We start from the raw sequence: 18,449 nt of genomic DNA, 5'->3' as shown, positions 1-18,449 counted from the left end.
AGAATATACTCAATAACTGTGAAGTAATGCAAGCAGCCAGAGCAACAGTATAAAAGGCAACTCAATTTTAAAGACTCTCCTTCATGAGAGTTGATATGAAATCATTTTCTACAACTCCTGTTATGGCTGATTCATCTCTACTCTTACCATAAATAGCAATGGAATAAAAGTCTCTTAATTTAACAATTAAAAAATATATCAAGGGTTGAAATGAAGGGTTTTTTTTGGCAATTAGGTCTTAATATATATTTTCTTATATTGGATTCTGGTTCCACCATTTTCGAGGTGTATAACCCTGGGCAAGATGCTTAACCACGGCCTCAGTTTCACCACTTATAAATTGGAGAGACTAACTAACTAATTCAAATGGTTGCTATGGGAATTAAACGAGGTCGTGTTTGAAAAGGGTGTTAGAACAGGAAATGTTCAATAAGTAAGTTACTCTGAAAGAGATTACTCTGATAGTTACTCTGAAAGAGACTGCACATATAGTTTTTTATGAAAACTAGAAACATTATTGCTATTAGACAATGGGAAATGTGTATTTCCAAGAATGGAGGGAACATATCTTTAGTTTTTCTATACAGTTCTGGCCATACCAAGTCAGCCTCGGAAGGAGACTGGGAGTTTTGTGTCTGGTCTCCCCAGCCTTTCTCTCTCCCAACATTTTCTACCCCCATGACCTCTGGAGAGGTCCCATGTGGTCCCACAGCTCCTGGAAGACAGGCAAATCTGACAGCCCCCTGTAGAAACAGACTTGGGTCAAAGGGACCATTTGATTAACTTCCAACATTATCTCAAAGTTGTTTATTCGTATATCCTAGAGATACACTGACACAATGAAAAAACACAATCATTTTTTTCCTTGAACTTACACACTGCCATTTTTCTTTCAGCATCTTCCCTTAAGAAAATGTAAAGTTATCCAGTGCTCTCTTTCCACACATGCAAGAATATTAGAATGATTTAACAGAAGTTCTACTTCCTCCTTCTTGTTCTTACCTAAAATTTAAAAAACTCATTCATTTTACTGGGCCATTCCTCCTGTAATAAACCAGAAATAAACTTTTTTTTTCCCGCAAAATGCATAATTATTTTGTGACTAGCACATAAAATTTTACTTTACATCTGTGTGTTTTTGACCTCTACAAATAGCAAGTTCATATTGCTCAATCTAGTATCTGAAGAATGTTAATTTGTTGATTATAAATATTTTTTAAAATATATAACAATTTTCTATTTTTGTTATATGGCATTTCTTCACTTTTTAATATACTGAAATTCTCAGAAAATGACTTGGGTCAAGTGGACCATCTGATTAACTTCCAACATTATCTCAAAATTGTTTATTCATATGTTCTAGAGATACACTGACACAATGGAAAAACTCATTTATTTTTTCTTTGAATTTACACACTGCCATAAGTTGGTAGGGAAGTCTTTCCTCCAAGGAGCACTAGTATGAAGCATCTACAAAGCAAATCTTTCTTTTACTGATAATAACTATCTTTTATAACACCTCTTCCACGTGTTTTTATGTTAAAAGATCTAAAGATATGACTCCTTAAAAAGAGGGGAAGAAAATAAAAAGGATATGGAGGGACGAATGTCCCATCATATATTATACAAAATGACAATAATTACAAGAAACCTATTTCATAACCTACTGGGGATTTTACACGTGATAATATACTGCAAAGAACTCTAAAGGATTAAAATATGATCATGAAAGGCTGTCCACTTGTGTTCCAAGGACCATTTTTGGTCTGTGAATGCTTTGTTTCTGGTCCATGGTGAGATAAGTATGAAAATTTGAGAGTAAGCATTTATAATTGTTATACAAATTTGACAAAGTAATTTTACATCTGCTGAATCAAATAATAAAAGATTTGGGCTTCTATTTTGTACCTCTGAATTTTCACTTCATTTTTTAGTAATTCACTTTCATTGTACTTTACAAAGGCAAAGAAAACTTGTCCTTCACCACACATAGTTTGATAAGCATTGAAAAAAAACTATTATTATTTCTGCAATTTTGCTTAACAACCATTAATTTCTAATTACAAACTAGTTATATGTCATTATTTGCGAAATACTTCCAACCAAGTGTGAGGAATACAAACAAGTTCCAAAACAAGTCTGTTTTGTATTGAGTAACTTGGTTATTTGGGAGTCAGAAAATAATTTTTCCCATGAAAAAACATAAACCAGGGGTTAGGTTGGCATAGCCTACAAATTCCAGTTATCTCAAAAGACTGCTAAGCTATACTATAAAATGTAATCACTCATATGTATTATAGAATTTAATGACCAATCTTCTCCATTCTCTTGCGATGAAGAAATTAGGCTTCTAATTTCCAACTATGAGAAATTAGTTGGAATTCTAACCCAACTATGAGAAAAGATAATTCTCAGCCCTGGCATAGCAGGGATAGGGATTGGGGGTGGTGGTACTTTTTTATTTTATCTTGGAGTCTAACTGATTAACAATATTGTGTTTCAGGTGGACAGCGAAGTGACTCAGCCATATATATATATATATATATATATATATATATACACACATGCATCCATTCTCTCCCCAAATTGCCTTCCATCCAGGCTGCCACATAACATTGAGCAGAGTTCCCTGTGCTATACGGTAGGTTCTTGTTGTTTTTCCATTTTGAATATAGCAGTGTGTACATGTCCATCCGAAACCCCCTAACTCTCCCTTCCCAGAATGGAGCTATTGGGCTCTTCACACACAGATGAATTAGGAGACCAAGTTTGAGGTAACTCACTGGTCGAGTTAATAAAATTAAACTGAGGATTCCCCAAGATTCTCTGAGACAGGTAAGGTATGTCTCACTGGATTTGAAAGCCTGGTTCTTTACCACAAATGCCTCCATCCTAAACCCCAGGGCATTGTGGTGGCACAAGATGAGGAGTAGGTTTCACCCTGAATGGAACTCTGTCCTCAGGGACCTTTATTTCTCTTCTGCTGTTGTTTGAAAAGATGTGAAGACAAGCCTAGGCTTAAAACATTGGAAGACTTAATTAGTGATGTCTGCCATGGGCAAGAAGGGCAGGTTGGCACAAGAGCTGAGTTTCACTACCCTGAGTACATCTTGAAGAAAACAGACCTTTGATCCTTTAAGTTCAGCTGTAACCAGGCTGAATTATTAAGGACATGAGTTTAACAAATGCCAGGGCATAGCAAAGGGAAACAGCACTCAACAATTATGTGTTCAATTAGATGTACAGGCACAGTTTTATGTACTGGTCACCATCCAGAATCATTGGCATAATGCTCTCAAAACTAACACAGAAGTCCTGGCCATAGGCCCAGGCCTTCTCTTTTAGCTCTTCATTCTAAATTCTGATGTCATATATGAGATTCTTCTCCAAAGACTGTCATTAAAAACCTCTCTAGGGCTTCCCTGGTGGCTCGGTGGTAAAGAATCCACCTGCCAATGCAGGAGACACAGGTTGGATCCCTGGTCCGGGAAGACCCCACGTGCTGCAGAGCAACTAAGCCCGTGAGCCGCAACTATGAAGCCCATGTGCCTCAACTACTGAAGCCCACGTGCCCCAGAGCCCACGCTCCACAGCAAGAGAAGCCATCACAATGAGCAGCCTGCATGTAGCAACGAGAGAGTGGGCCCCTATTGCACAACCAGAGAAAAGCCTGTGCAGCAGTGAAGACTCAGCACAGCCAAAAATTAAAAAAAAAAAAAGCATGGTATCAGGGTATTTGTGTTCAAACAGATCATTAAAAAAAAAAAAAAAACCCTCCCTAAAGAAGAGACCCCACCCTTACCTACCCAGTCATAGGGTAATTATAGCACAAGTCTTAATCCAAATGGTCCATACATAGAATTCCGGAGGGTTTGTGACCTTGAATGAGGGGGGAAATATCTTGATTTCTAATGGAATTAAGCATTGCTTTCAATTACGGAAGTAGGAAACAAATTCCAGAAGCATTAGCAATACTTGTGACTTTGTTGCTAATGGAAATAAGATTTATGATCATTATTTCATTATAGTGCTACAGATTCCTTGAATAACATTTATGCTCATTACTACTTGAAAGAATAGTGCTATGCCTTGCTATTTAACGTGTTTACAATATAGCAAACATTACACCGCTGTATTACTATAGCAAAACTTCTGAAAGAACACTTTGATAATTTCTTTTGAATGTAATTGATCTCCTTCGCAAGTAGTACTTTCATCGTATGCACTTATAAACATTTTTCTAGGAAGGTATCTATAGTTTCACTACTGCCAGAGGAGTCCATGACACACACAAAAAGGTAAGCCTCCTGGGCTTTCAAAGGACAACTGTGTAACTCTCTATCGACCATGCAACAGAATTTAATATCCCTCAGGATTGAATCAGAGACATTCATATACAGAAACCGAAAACTTAAAGTGAAAGTTGCTCTTTGTGACCAGGCCAGAATACTGCAGTGGGTAGCTATCCCCTTCTCCAGGTATCAAACTCAGGTCTCCTGCATTGCAGGTGGATTCTTTATCTGCTGAGCCACCAGGGAAGCCCAAGAATACTGGAGTGGGTAGCCTGTCCCTTCTCCAGCGGATCTTCCCAACTCAGGAATTGAACCAGGCTCTCCTGCATTGCAGGCGGATTCTTTACCAGAAGTCCTACAGGACATGAGGGGTCTTAGTTTTTTTTTTTCCTGGGGAGTATTACAGGTGAGAAACTGGAATCTGGTTTTATTTACTCGTTGTTAATAAGACCTATGTCTGTTGAAAATTCGCAGCTGTGACCATTTCTACCTACATAATGTAGGGTGACAATTAACCAGCAACCATCAGAAGCTTATTTCAGCCATACTCACTTGTTCCCTGGTGGGTTGGATGGTAAAGAATCTGCCTACACTGCTGGAGACCTGGCTTTGATTCCTGGGTTGGGAAGATTCCTCTGGAGGAGGGCATGGCAACCCACGCCAGTATTCTTGCCTGGAGAATCCCATGGACAGAGGAGCCTAGCGGGCTACATACAGTCCATGTGTTCGCAAGGATTCGAATACAACTGAGTGACCGGACTGAGCACAGCACAGTCTGGATGAGGCATTACTTAGAAACTTGATGTTTCCTTCCTCCCATCTATATCCTGTTATTATAAATAGTGATGCCAACATAACATATTTACCAGACAGGACCCAGTATCTTTTCCTGTAGTAATAATAATAACAACCCCCCACGTACATACCCACACTCTACGTCCCTCAGAAGTTTCTAGGACCTAAGTTCCAGGACTAGGACGGAAGGAATGTCTCTGAAGTGGGAACTAAGCAAAGCCTGAGGGCTGCTTGAGATTCCTGCGGGGCTGAAAGTGAGAGGAAGTGAAGGAATTCCAAGTGTCGTCCAAGCCGGGGCGGCCGGGGCGGGGGAGGGCTCCTGGTCCCAGGGAAGGTGTCCGGGGAGGGCGCCGTGTGGAGCCAGAGGCCCCGGGCGGGCCGAGGGCGGAGCCGCGGCCTCTCGCCGGCGCGGCGGCTCGGGGCGGAGCGCAGCCCGCGCGGCCCGGCGGTGCCGCCCACAGCGCTCGCGGTCCGGCGGAGCGAGGCGGCGCGGCTCCCGAGCCATGGGGCGGCTGCTGGCGCTGGGCTTGCTGGGGATCGCGCTGGCGCTGCTGGGCGAGAGGCTCCTGGCGCTCAGGTAGGGCCGGGGGCCCCCGGGTCCGCAGGGTCGGGGCGGCCGGGGCTGCGGGCGCGCGGGGACCCTCCTGCCCGGCCGGCTGTGTGCCGGCTCTGCTCCCGGGCCCGCCGGGCGCCGCCGCCCCACCCCCAGCCGCCCGCAAAACCCCGCACAGTTCGGGCTGAATGGCGACACTTCCTGGAGAGTTTACAAGCTTTTGCTGCTCACAAAGTTCTTTGCTACCTAGGTCGACGAGCTGGGCGACTGCCGTGCAATTTACTCAAGGGTAAACCTCGTGCTTTAACTTGAAAACAACACTATTACTCATGCACTGAAACTTTAATTATACAGGTTTATTTCAGGTCACGGATCCTGCTTCTCTTTGGTGTCCAAACCAGCGTCTGGCTTTAACAAAGTTGTGCTCCATCCCTCCCCTGCCGCGTTGGAGAAGCTTCCTCCGCTCTCTAATCTTGGCGCGGTAGATCAAAGATACTTGAAATATTCAGCTACTGTTCTTGCATCACTTCCTTATTTATCTCCTCGTCCAGGAACTGTGAAGCCAGAATGCCAAACAGGACATGCCTAGTCCTTCTCACATTTTACTTATTATGAAAAAAACGCGGTAGGCAGATGTCACAGTCTCCAAATTATCAATTCAAGTTATATAAGCCTCACGCGAAAGAATTCCAGAAATGCTGAGCATCTGTTCTGTATGCTGTGCTCTCTTAGGCTCCTGTAATAGAGTAAGGCACCGTTCTTACCCTATTAAAGGGAAGGAGAGAAATAAGACAGATGGATAAACTAGGATGTTCAGTGTAGCAGTGTTAGTCGCTCAGTCGTGTCCGACTCTTTGCGACCCCACAAACTGTAGTCAGGCTCCTCTATCCATGGGATTCTCCAGGCAAGAATACTGGAGTGGATTGCTGTTCCCTTCTCCAGAAGATCTCCTGACCCAGGGGTCGAACCCAGGTGTCCTGCATTGCAGGCAGATTCTTTACCATCCGAGCTACAGGGACCATCAGGATGTTCAGGACAGGTACAAACCAATCCCTATAGGCTTAAGGAGGAAAAGTGACAACTCCTGAAGCTGAAGCTCAGGAGGAAGAGACATTTGACATTGTCCTGGAAGGATGGGTGATACCCAAGTGGGGAGGAAGGAGGCAGCCCCAAATGGAGGTTGGAGCATGAACAAAGGGACTGATGTGGGGAAGTTTGGATCTGAGCGGAGCTTAAAGTTAAGGGATGATAAAGGGATGAAGGATAGGTCTCGAGATGGTTATTAAAGTTATGCTGAGAAACTGGGGCCTGCTTTGATGGGCAAAAGGGAACTGTCAGTGTTTGCTGTGTTTTATTGTTTAAACAGGAACCTGTTTAAACTTTCTAAAGCATAATCAGCTGGACTGTGTACAGCTGACCTGGAAGGCTGGATTGGAGTAGAGCAGTGATTCTCAATCCTGGCTGTGCCTTAGGATCTCCAGGAGGCCTGCTGTCTGGACTGCACCCCCAGCAGTTACAATCCTATTGATCTGAGTGGGGCCCAGGCATGAGTATTTTTTATTTTTAAAAATTCTCCTGATAGTTCTCACATGAAGTTAGAGTTGACAAGTACCAGAATGTGGAGTAAAAAGACCTGGGGAAACTAGTTAAAGTATTGTAGTGGGTTTGGCCCAAACTCTGGAAGCCCCAGGGATGATGGGTAAGTCAAAGGTGATGCTAGAGTTTCCAGCTCAACTGGCTTGGCTGTAGCTTCATCTGCTCTAGAAAAACACCAGCAGGACAGTGTCTGTGTGACAGGAAGGGTCAGAGTCGGAGGAGGAACGTTCACTGGTAAGAAATGGACACGCTGAGCTTAATTTTCATATTACATAAATGACTGTCCTGTTCTGCAGAAGGTTATTGAGTTGGATGATTTTGTATGATTTATCCAGCTCCCAGTTTCAAAGGCAAGATCACTAAAATTCACAAGCTCATTAGGTTATCCCTGTAGTTCAAACCACCAGTGTTTCCATTAATTGAAGTTTCCTCAGTTTATAATTTTTTCTTCTTAATAATCTTAAGGTTTTAAATTTAAATCTCTTTGAATGATAAATGTGGTTGCAAACCTAAGAAAAAGTAGACAAATCTTATTCATACAGACTGTACCTGATAGGTCATTTAAAATTTAAAGTGTCTTTTCTTTATAAAGACTTGACTATAATAAACTTTATTTAGCTGTGACTTCACAGGGTTGTAACCTCATTGGACAATTGAAGCCTCATATTGGCTGATGTGAGAAGGTGAAGGGAATGATGAATAGATCTAGCAAATAACAATGCAAGACACCCAGTCAAGCTGGAATGTCAGATAAACAACAAATCTTTTTTTAGTATAAACATACCTCATGCAATATTTGGGATGTAATTATACTAAAATAGTATTCATTATTTATCTGAAATTCAAATTTAACTGGGCATCTCATATTTTATCTGGCAACCCTATAAGTGCAGAATATCGAGTACCTACTGTTTACGAAGTTTGGTGGCATGCTTAAATGCATAGCATTTCTCCTTTCAGTCCCTTAGAGTATTTTGAAAAGCAGAATGTTCCCACCTCCACAAAAAGAAAGGCTCTTCAAGAAACAGATTTTCAGTTTGTTTTTTTGCTCTCATCCGGTGCCTTCTATTTCATTATTCTATTTTTAGAGATGGTACTTTGGCACTCAAGTTATTTCTCTCCCCTGAGGTGCCCACTTAAATTTCAACTTGGATTTCAGATTAAGCAATGAATAATATTTTAATATAAGTGTGTCATGGATGGATAAATGGAATCAGAGTTGTCTATTTCCTTCTGAACTGTAACTGGCTAAGGTTCCCAGGGGAGGATAGCATATCATAGCCAACTTTTCCCCTTCTCCCTAGTTAAACAATAAAGGGGAAAACAGAAATACACAAATGTCTCCAGGCCTGTGCTCCCTATTCCAAAGCACACAGCCTTGAATGAATCGTAAGACTTAAATGCATAAGCGATCTGTGCCTGAGCTGGAAATCCAGAAATAAGCATCTGAACTTTCGGCTTGTTGCCTGACATGTTTGATGACAGCTCCACCAAGACGTTGTCCATTGAACACTTCTGAAGGGGCAGCCTGTTTTTCAGCCACCATCCTCCTTATTTACTGTGTGACTGCCGTGTGCTGGTCTTAAATGGCTGTGCTGGGTCTTCATTGCTACACGGGTTTTCCTCTAGTTGCAGAGAATGGGGGCTACTCTCTGGCTGCGGTGCACAGGCTTTTCACTGTGGCCACTTCTCTTATTGCAGAGCACGTGCTCTAGGTGTGTGGGCTTCAATAAGTTGCAGGGCGTGGGCTCAGTAGTTTCACTTCCTGGGCTTTAGAGCGCAGGCTCAGTAGTTGTGGTGCAAGGTTTGGCCCACAGCATGTGGGATCTTCCAGGATCAGGGATCCAACCCACGTCTCCTGCATTGGCTGGCCGGTTCTTTACCACTGAGTCACCAGGGAAGCCCTATGTGCTGAAAGTGTCAACAGTTCTTTGTGTTAAACTAAAACATTTACTGACATTTGGAAAGAAAGCCCTTTTACCTTCCTGCCTTCTCCGGTCTTCATACCTGTTCATTATATTATATATTTCCTATATTATATCTGATAAAACTGAAGCTTGTAGAAGCTAACTAGGAAGTTCAATTCCGTTCCGTTCCGTTGCTCAGTCGTGTCCGACTCCTTGCGACCCCATGGACTGTAGCGTACCAGGCTTCTCCGTCCATGGGATTCTCTAGGCAAGAATACTGGAGTGGGTTACCGTTTCCTTCTCCAGGGAGTTCAGTAGTTAGTGCCAAACCTGTACTCTAAGCCAGGTCTTCTGATTCCAAATACAGTTTGCCCCAGGTCCCTGCAGCCTCCTTTCTTGTCTGCCATTGGAGCAAATTTTCCTCAGCTTTACAAGCCTGAGCACAAACTCTGAGTTAAGTAAGAGCATTACAGGGGATGAGCGAGTAAATTCCAAGGGGTTTTACAAGTCTGTATGTGAAAGATAAAGCCCCTGTTTGAATTTAAGTCTGCACTTAAAAGATAAAGCCCCACCAGTGGTTTCTAAACTCAAAGGCAGCATGATAAGGAACAAACCCGGTAAGAACACTGTGTCCCCTGTTGACACACCAAGCTGGTGCATCTTTTCTGTTACCACAAAATGAAACAAGATTATCACCAGCCACCCCCATCTCATTCCACTTGGAAGGTAATGCCCTTTCCTGAGTGAAAGAAATAGAGATTCCTTTCATTCTAATGACTGTTGGTTAAGGGCTCATGCCTTGTAGCCAGATAACCTGAATTCTCCAGTATTTTCCTGACTGGTTGGCTTTTGATTTCACCTTTCTGTGCCTCAGTGTCCTAATCTGTAGGATGGGGGTAATCATACTTCATGCTTCGTATAGGGGCTGTAAAAATATCAACAAGTTAATTCTTGCAAAATGCTAGAACAATGTCAGACACGTAAATGCCCAATAACAGTTACCTGTGATGATGATGTTGGAGCAGAGGTTCTTCGATTTTTGTGCCACAGATCCCTTTGGCAGTCTAGTGAAGCCTTGACTCCTTCTCAGCATCATGTTTCTAACTGCATAAAATAAAATGCACAGGATTACAAACCAAACTTAAATAATATCTAAGTTAATACTAACTTACTTAAATTCTATTGTCAAACTATTTGAAAAATCTAACGTAGGATATAATAAGCCTTAAATATATCTAGAGGTCGTTGAATACCTAACAGTGCACAGAGTTGGACACGACTGAAGCGACTTAGCAGCATGTAGTGTACGGAGAAGGCAATGGCACCCCACTCCAGTGCTCCTGCCTGGAGAATCCATGGACGGAGGAGCCTGGTGGGCTGCAGTCCATGGGGTTGTGAAGAGTTGGACACAACTGAGCGACTTCACTTTCACTTTTGACTCTCATGCATTGGAGAAGGAAATAGCAACCCACTCCAGTGTTCTTGGAGGAGCCTGGAGAATCCCAGGGCGGGGGAGCCTGGTGGGCTGCTGTCTATGGGGTTGCACAGAGTCGGACACGACTGAAGTGACTTAGCAGTAGCAGCAGCAGCAGGTACTGTGAAGCAGAGATGAGTATAAATGTTATTTAAAATATCTACAACTAAAATGTTACGAAACAACGTCTGCAATTTCTGTCAGTGACAGTTACAGGTACTACTAGTAGAAAGTTCAGTGGTTTGTTGCCTACACTCATCATCAAAAGAAATACTCACTTTCAGTAGGAGGTTTAACTAAAGATGTGTTTTTCCCCCCACCTGAGTTCATAGACCCCTGAATTTTACCCATGGACTCCACGAAGGTCACTGGGCCTGAAATTAAGAACCCTGATGTTGGGACTTCCCTGGCGGTCCAGTGGTTAAGAATTTGCCTTGCAATGCAGGGAATATGGGCTCGATCCCTGGTTATGGAATTGAGATCCCACATAAGGCCTATAGACCTAAACTGACCTGCCAAAGGTCATGCAGTCTTATTGCTATGACAGAAACATGGTCTACCGCTTTCACTACTAACACTTCCGATACATGTTAGCCCTTCTTATTATTGATTACCTTTTATCACCCATGAGTATCAGCAGCAGTATCCTCATCACCAGTATTAACTGCTACTACTTACGTTAGGCTAAATATCCTTGTTTTCCAATTAAAAAAAAATACTTGTTTTCCCTTTAAGTCACTCCCGGGGCTCATAGATTTGAGATCTTTTTGTATTTTTTTTTTTTACTGCTTAATTAAAAATTTTTGTTGGTTATTTTATTTTTAATTTTCTATTATGTCCATATATTTTATATATTTATTTTGTTCATTTATTTTTATTTTATTGCTTTATTGCTATGTTGTTTTAAGAAATTCAATACTATTTTAGTTATATGATTCCAAATATATAGTGATTAACACTTTAATTAGAAACTTTCATATTATATATACACACATATACGTGAACTGCGAAAATACATAGTTGCCACTCCCTATTGGTAATTCTGAGTTATCCAGGCCGAGGTTTCTTCCATTTTGCCGAGAAAATAGTTGCCTTCCCCATATTCAGCGTCTAGAAGTCCGAAGAGGCAAGGGTGTGAATAGGAGAGAGACAAGTGGCACGCGGTCATTCTGTCTCTCGGAAGTGTGGTGTGCGTGACCCACTTTGAACAATGCAGACTGGTCTGGAAGCACGACTGTCGCTGTTCATGTGTGTAGAGAATACAAAGGTGAGACGGTGAGAAGAGGGGAGCCTTCACACAGCAGAGCCCAGATGTGTTTGTCCTTGCTTGGTGGGCGGCTGCTCCAGGGTGAAGCTGCTTTGTCGAAGTTCAACATTTTCTCGTTAGTTCTTCACTTCTGTTTTTACGCAGTGACAACAGCAAGGAGTTTTGCTGGAGCAGCTGGTGCTCCTCAGCCTCTTAAGTATTTACATGGTCTCTCCTGTGAGCCAGGCTCTGAACGACGCCATCTTCTCTCGGCCCGCTTTCAGTCACCGCGCCATTCTGCAGAGGGCCTGAGCGGCTTTCAGCCCCCTGGGTCTTCTGGTTCTACCTCTGCGGCTCTTCCCACAACACAAGAGCTATGAGAAGTGGGACTTGGTGTCACGTTTATATTTGCATAGGAGCGTGCACTGCGAGCTGCATTTGCTGGATTATTGGCTTCCTTTTATGACCATGCTCACATGGAGGACTTTGTGATATGCATTTTTATTTTAACTTCAGTTCTGGTGCTATTTCATGTTCCCACCCTTGTTTTCCATCTTCCCCTTTATCCGCTTTAGATTTGTGCCGTGTTTTGTTTTGTTTTTTTTGGATTGCTGTAAGCCTCTTTAAACCCTTTCTGCTACAAAGCAGGGATACATAAACAGATAGATTTTTTTTCTTTTTTAAACAGGAATCGACTTAAAGCCTCCAGAGAAGTGGAATCTGTAGACCTTCCTAACTGCCACCTGATTAAAGGAATTGGTGAGTCTGAGAAAATGCCTGTTACACGGCTCACATTGTTTGGCCACTAACACTAAAAAATTCACTAAGGGTATTTTGGCACATAATTACTGTTTATCAGAGGAAAAATCACATTAGATCAGCAAAACCTTTTCATCTCTTTTGATCTCATGTACCCCATATGTCTTCTCTCTTACTCTCACTGTGATTTATTAACTATTTGTACAACCCTATGTTTGCTGTTTGGTTTCCTGCTTGTTCAGTGACTTTGCTGAACTATTTTTGTCAGGTCTGTATTCTTTGTCATGTGTGGCAACTGAATTCTATGTAACATTAGCCCAGGAGTTAGTGGGTGAAGGTAAGCCAGAAGGAAGAGAAGTTCTAAAACAGAAAATAAAACCCTCCTAACAAAATCTCCACTTCCCACAAATATTACTCAGCTATAAAAAAGAATGACATAATGCCATTTGCAGCAACATGGGTGGACCTAGAGATTATCATACTAAGTGAAGTAAGCCAGACGAAGACAAATATCATATAATACCACTGATATGTGGAATCTAAAAAATTACACAAATAAACATGTATAAAACAGAAACAGATCCAGAGACAGGGACTTCCATGGCAGTAGAGTGGATAAGAATCCACCTGCCAATGCAGTGTACACAGGTTCGATCTCTGGTCCAGAAAGATTCCACATGCCACAGAGCAACTAAGCTGGTGTGCCGCAAGTACTGAGACCACGTTGTAAAGCTCCTGAGCCACAGCTACTGAAGCCCGAGCGCCGAGAGCCCACGCTTCATAACAAGAGAAGCCACCACAAGGAGAAGCCTGGGCACCACAAGAGTCGGCCCCGCTCACCACAACTAGAAAAAGCTGTGCACAGCAGCAAAGACCTCGCACGACCAAAAGTAAAGAAAGAATGAATAAATAATTTTTTTTTATTTTTTAAAAAAGAAATAGATCCACAGACATAGAAAACAAACTTTTGGTTATCAAAGGGGAAAGGGGAGGTTGGGATAAATTAGGAGTTTGGGATTAATATATACACACTGCTGCTGCTGCTGCTGCTAAGTCACTTCAGTCGTGTCCGACTCTGTGTGACCCCATAGACGGCAGCCCACTAGGCTGCCCCATCCCTGGGATTCTCCAGGCAAGAACACTGGAGTGGGTTGCCATTTCCTTCTCCACTACCATATATAAAATAGATAAACAATAAGTGAAGCACAGGGAACCCTGGTGTGCTACAATCCATGGGGCTGCCAAGAATCAGACACAACTTAGCGACTGAACAACAAGCTCCAGGATATTGTGTGGCACAGGGAACTATACTCAGTATTTTGCAATACCCACTCAGTATTTTGCAATACCCTTTAATGGAAAAGAATAAATATATGCATATATAACTGAATCACTGTGCTGTATACATAAAACTAACACAACACTGTAAACCAACTAGACTTCAATAAAAAGTAAATAATTTAAAAAAAATTTCCATCTCCCACAAAAATAACCTCAGACACAGATTTCTATTTTTTTTTTATCCTTTCTGGTATTTCCAGTGCAAATGCAAACAAACATATGCATATACATTTATATCTATTTTTTCACAAATGGCCTCTTAGTATAAAATTATATTCTGCAACTTGCTTCATTCTGAACATGAAGAGATTTCCATATTAGCACTTGTAATAGACCTCCCTCATTCTTTTTAATATTTGCATGTACCATTATTATTTAACCAGTTCCTTAATGCACATTTGAGTGGTTTCAGTTTTTTGCAACTACCAGCAAATCAGTGAACATCATTGTGCATATAGCTCTAGCATCTTTTTTACATGAAGGATAAGTTTTCAATAGTGGGATTATTGTTCAGTTACCACATATATTTAAAGTTTTGATAGTGTTTGCTAAATTGCCCTCGAGTTGGAACAGGTCCTCATATTTACAACCACATTCATTCCAGACAGGATTCATAATGTACTTTTGTCAAAAACAAAGTAGTAGAACTTTTCTGGATCATACAAAGAAGGCTTCAGTTTCATGCCATGCTATGCTCAGTCATTTCAGTCCTGTCCAATTCTTTGAGACCCAATGGACCTCAGGCTCCTGCTTGTCTCCTCTGTCCGTGGGATTCTCCAGGCAAGAATACTGGAGTGGGTTGCCATGTTTCCCTCTGGGAATCTCCCCAACCCAGGGATCGAACTCTTGGCTCTTGCACGGTAGACAGATTCTTTACTGCTGAACCACCAGGAAGCCAATTCATGGAACCTGTCAGTTTTCAGAGCGGCCTTTTCTACTTCAGAGTTTCTTTCCGGCTCTGCTCCCTCCCCTTTTCTGTCCGTCTGTTTTCTCTGTGCTCTTGTCTCCTTTTCCCGTTGCTACTTCTGTACTTTTTCCAGTCCTGTCTCCCTTCACTAGACTCTTTGACTTCATTCTCCTGGGGTTCCCCCTTTTTGCCCAAACAGCAGGAAGATACAAACTCAGTGTCAAATACCCAATCGTTGGATTGAAAAGGGCTATGCTGGATAACTCAGACTGTCCTAAAATTAAGGTTCTCTGAAGTCCTGAGAAACTCAGCAAATGCATCCTTTGTTCTGGCTGCAAGCAGAACGAGCTCCTTGGAACTGGTCACTCAGCAGAAGCCAGATGGCATCTTAGAGGGACCTGTTCAGGTTGGGAGGTTGAGTTAGCAATCCCAGAGGTTACTTTTTCTACCGAGTTAACAATTGTAAAATTATTAAATAGCCTTGCATCTGTGAAGCCCACCTTCTGTGGATTCAAGTCTCAGGGAAGACAGCATTACAGGACAGACTGCCAAGTGCATTGCTGCTGCAGCTCACTGGGACAGAGAGCACCTCGGAGAAAAACAGATCCAACAACATTCGTATTCTGAACAGGCGTCTGACTGTGCTTGTGACCTTTGTATTGTGATGTGTGCGAGCTGCTGTCTGCAGTTGGGAAGAATGAGGAAATATGTCACCTGTGGCCCCTCTTGTGAAGCGTTTAGTGTCTCTGAGGCACTTCAAAAGGCAGTGGAGTGAAGACGTTGAATGATTAGAAGCACATTTGGGATACATTTTTAGATCTAATTAGATTGGGGAGAACAGCATTGTAGCATGTATATTGTCATGGGTGACCAGTCCAGGTTCGACGCATGATACAGGATGCTTGGGGCTGGTGCATGGGGATGACATGGAGGGAGGATGTGGGGGGGAGGGATGTGGGAGGGGGGTTCGAGAAAGGGAACACATGTACACCCGGGGCGGATTCGTGTCAATGTGTGGCAGAACCAACCAATATATTAATGTAAGGTAATTTGCCTCCAATAAAATAAATTAAAAAAAAAAAAAAGAAAAAAAAGAATTGTATTTTTCTTTTTTTCCCTTTCTTCTTTGCTTTTGCTCTCTGGTTAGCATACACTATGTGAACATTTGTTGAGTGCTATGTTGGGGATGCATAATGGTTAATAATAGCTTGTGGTTATGTTTTTAACAACAGTTGCTTATTCAGTGGTCTTTGACTACAAAGGGTTAGTAGGGTATACTTTCCCATATGGGCAAAAGCAACTTCTCATGGTAGGCAGCAGGAATACAGGAGTTCTCTTTTTTAGTTTCCACTTTGGGAACAGTAGCAGCCACGCACTTGAGGCCAACTAATTCCTCCAGGAGGTAAGACCATATCCCCTGCCCCACCAACGAACGCACACAACACACACACAAACACATCAAGGCTACATTCATCACGACTGGAAATGACCTCTTAGGTGCTTTATACATCTCATCTCATGTCTGTTTTAATAAATAAATAATCACTACCACTGGAGAAGGGAATGGCAACCCACTCCAGTGTTCTTGCCTGGAAAAGCCATGGACAGAGGAACCTGGTGGGCTACACTAAGGTGGGCTACCGCTAAGGTCACAAGAGTCAGACACAATTGAGCAACTAAACAACGACAATCACTACTACACGTCATACAGGATATGTGCCTTCAGGGGGCAGGGGGCAGAAAGTAAGTTCACTACTTTTTCATTTTTTTTTTTATTCCTTTCTAGTGTATCTAACAGAAACTAAGATTTGGCATAATATCTATAAATAATAAAAAACATGCGTAAAGAGCTATTTAATTCTATTTGAAATTTAAAACATTTAAAAATGTCTTTGAAAATGCTGGCGTTCAGAGTCCTGGACTAAAAATTTTGAATGGATTATTTCTCTTCAGTTAATAAATGATTTTATACACTTGGTAGTCAATATTTTTATAACTGCTGCTCGAGAGATTCTTTTAAGCGTTAAAGTTTGTAGCTCTTGTCATCAAGTACTTTGCAATCTACCTATGAAAAGGGAAGCAGAAAAACTCACTGTGTGAGATATGGACATATTTTTTTATTTTCTTTTTATAACAGAGAAGAATCTAAGGCTCAGAGAGGTTAAATAACTTTAGCAATTTTTTTTCAATATAGTATCTTCTCCCAGAGTCATTAACACATATATCTGATTAATGAACCAAAAAAGTGGAAAATAATGGGCTACATTACATTTTGGATAGTCTGTTGGGTATGAAGGGCTGATCAGCTATTACAAAGTTACAGTAAGTAACTTACAGAAGAAAGAAACTGATTTTCTTTTATATGACAGTCCAAAGACAAGCAAATGGCCTAGGGAGATTCAGTTCAGTTCAGTCACTCAGTTGTGTCCAACTCTTTGCAACCACATGTATCACAGCACGCCAGGCCTCCCTGTCCATCACCAACTCTCAGAGTTCACTCAAACTCATGTTCATCGAGTCAGTGATGCCATCCAGCCATCTCATTTTCTGTTGTCCCCTTCTCCTCCCGCCCCCAATCCCTCCCAGCATCAGAGTCTTTTCCAGTGAGTCCACTCTTCGCATGAGGTGGCCAAAGTATTGGAGTTTCAGCTTTAACACCAGTCCTTCCAATGAACACCCAGGACTGATCTCCTTTAGGATAGACTGGTTGGATCTCCTTGCAGTCCAAGGGACTCTCAAGAGTCTTCTCCAACTCCAGAGTTCAAAGCATCAATTCTTCGGCAATCAGTTTTCTTCACAGTCCAACTCTCACATCCATACATGACCACAGGAAAAACCATAGCCTTGACTAGACGGACCTTGGTTGGCAAAGTAATGTGTCTGCTCTTTAATATGCTATCTAGGTTGGTCATAACTTTCCTTCCAAGGAGTAAGCATCTTTTAATTTCCTGGCTGCAATCAGCATCCGTAGTGATTTTGGAGCCCCCAAAAATAAAGTCTGACACTGTTTCCACTGTTTGCCCATCTATTTCCCATGAAATGATGGGACCAGATGCCATGATCTTCGTTTTCTGAATGTTGAGCTTCAAGCCAACTTTTTCACTCTCCTCTTTCACTTTCATCAAGAGGCTTTTGAGTTCCTCTTCACTTTCTGCCATAAGGGTGGTGTCATTTGCATATCTGAGGTTATTGATATTTCTCCCAGCAATCTTGATTCCAGCTTGTGCTTCTTCCAGCCCAGTGTTCCTCATGATGTACTCTGCATATAAGTTAAATAAGCAAGGTGACAATATAGCACCTTGACGTCCTCCTTTTCCTATTTGGAGGCAGTCTGTTGTTCCATGTCCAGTTCTAACTGCTGCTTCCTGACCTGTATACAGGTTTCTCAAGAGGCAGGTCAGGTGGTCTGGGATTCCCATCTCTTTCAGAATTTTCCACAGTTTTTTGTGAACCACACAGTCAAAGACTTTGGCATAGTCCATGAAGCAGAAATAGATGTTTTTCTGAAACTCTCTTGCTTTTTTGATGATCAGGCAGATGTTGGCAATTTGATCTCTGGTTCCTCTGCCTTTTCTGAAA

At 42.0% G+C, this 18,449-nt stretch overlaps 1 protein-coding gene across 1 annotated transcript in view; it reads left to right on the top strand.

Annotated features, from left to right (window-relative positions):
• Positions 1 to 5,505: 5,505 nt before the first annotated feature.
• Positions 5,506 to 18,449, top strand: part of PON2 (paraoxonase 2) — a 31,427-nt gene continuing 18,483 nt past the window's right edge. The window contains exons 1-2 of the mRNA XM_055420456.2: positions 5,506 to 5,664; positions 12,552 to 12,622. Coding sequence (XP_055276431.1) covers positions 5,591 to 5,664; positions 12,552 to 12,622 — 145 coding nt within the window. The 5' untranslated portion in view covers positions 5,506 to 5,590. The remainder of the gene's footprint in view (positions 5,665 to 12,551; positions 12,623 to 18,449) is intronic.

Source organism: Moschus berezovskii, chromosome 3 (genome assembly GCF_049115385.1).
Source record: "Moschus berezovskii isolate FMDL1 chromosome 3, NW_MosBer_1.0, whole genome shotgun sequence".
In the NCBI taxonomy this organism is placed as follows: domain Eukaryota; kingdom Metazoa; phylum Chordata; class Mammalia; order Artiodactyla; family Moschidae; genus Moschus; species Moschus berezovskii.
The sequence above is the reverse complement of the archived record's forward strand: the minus strand, read 5'-3'. Positions and strand labels throughout refer to the sequence as shown.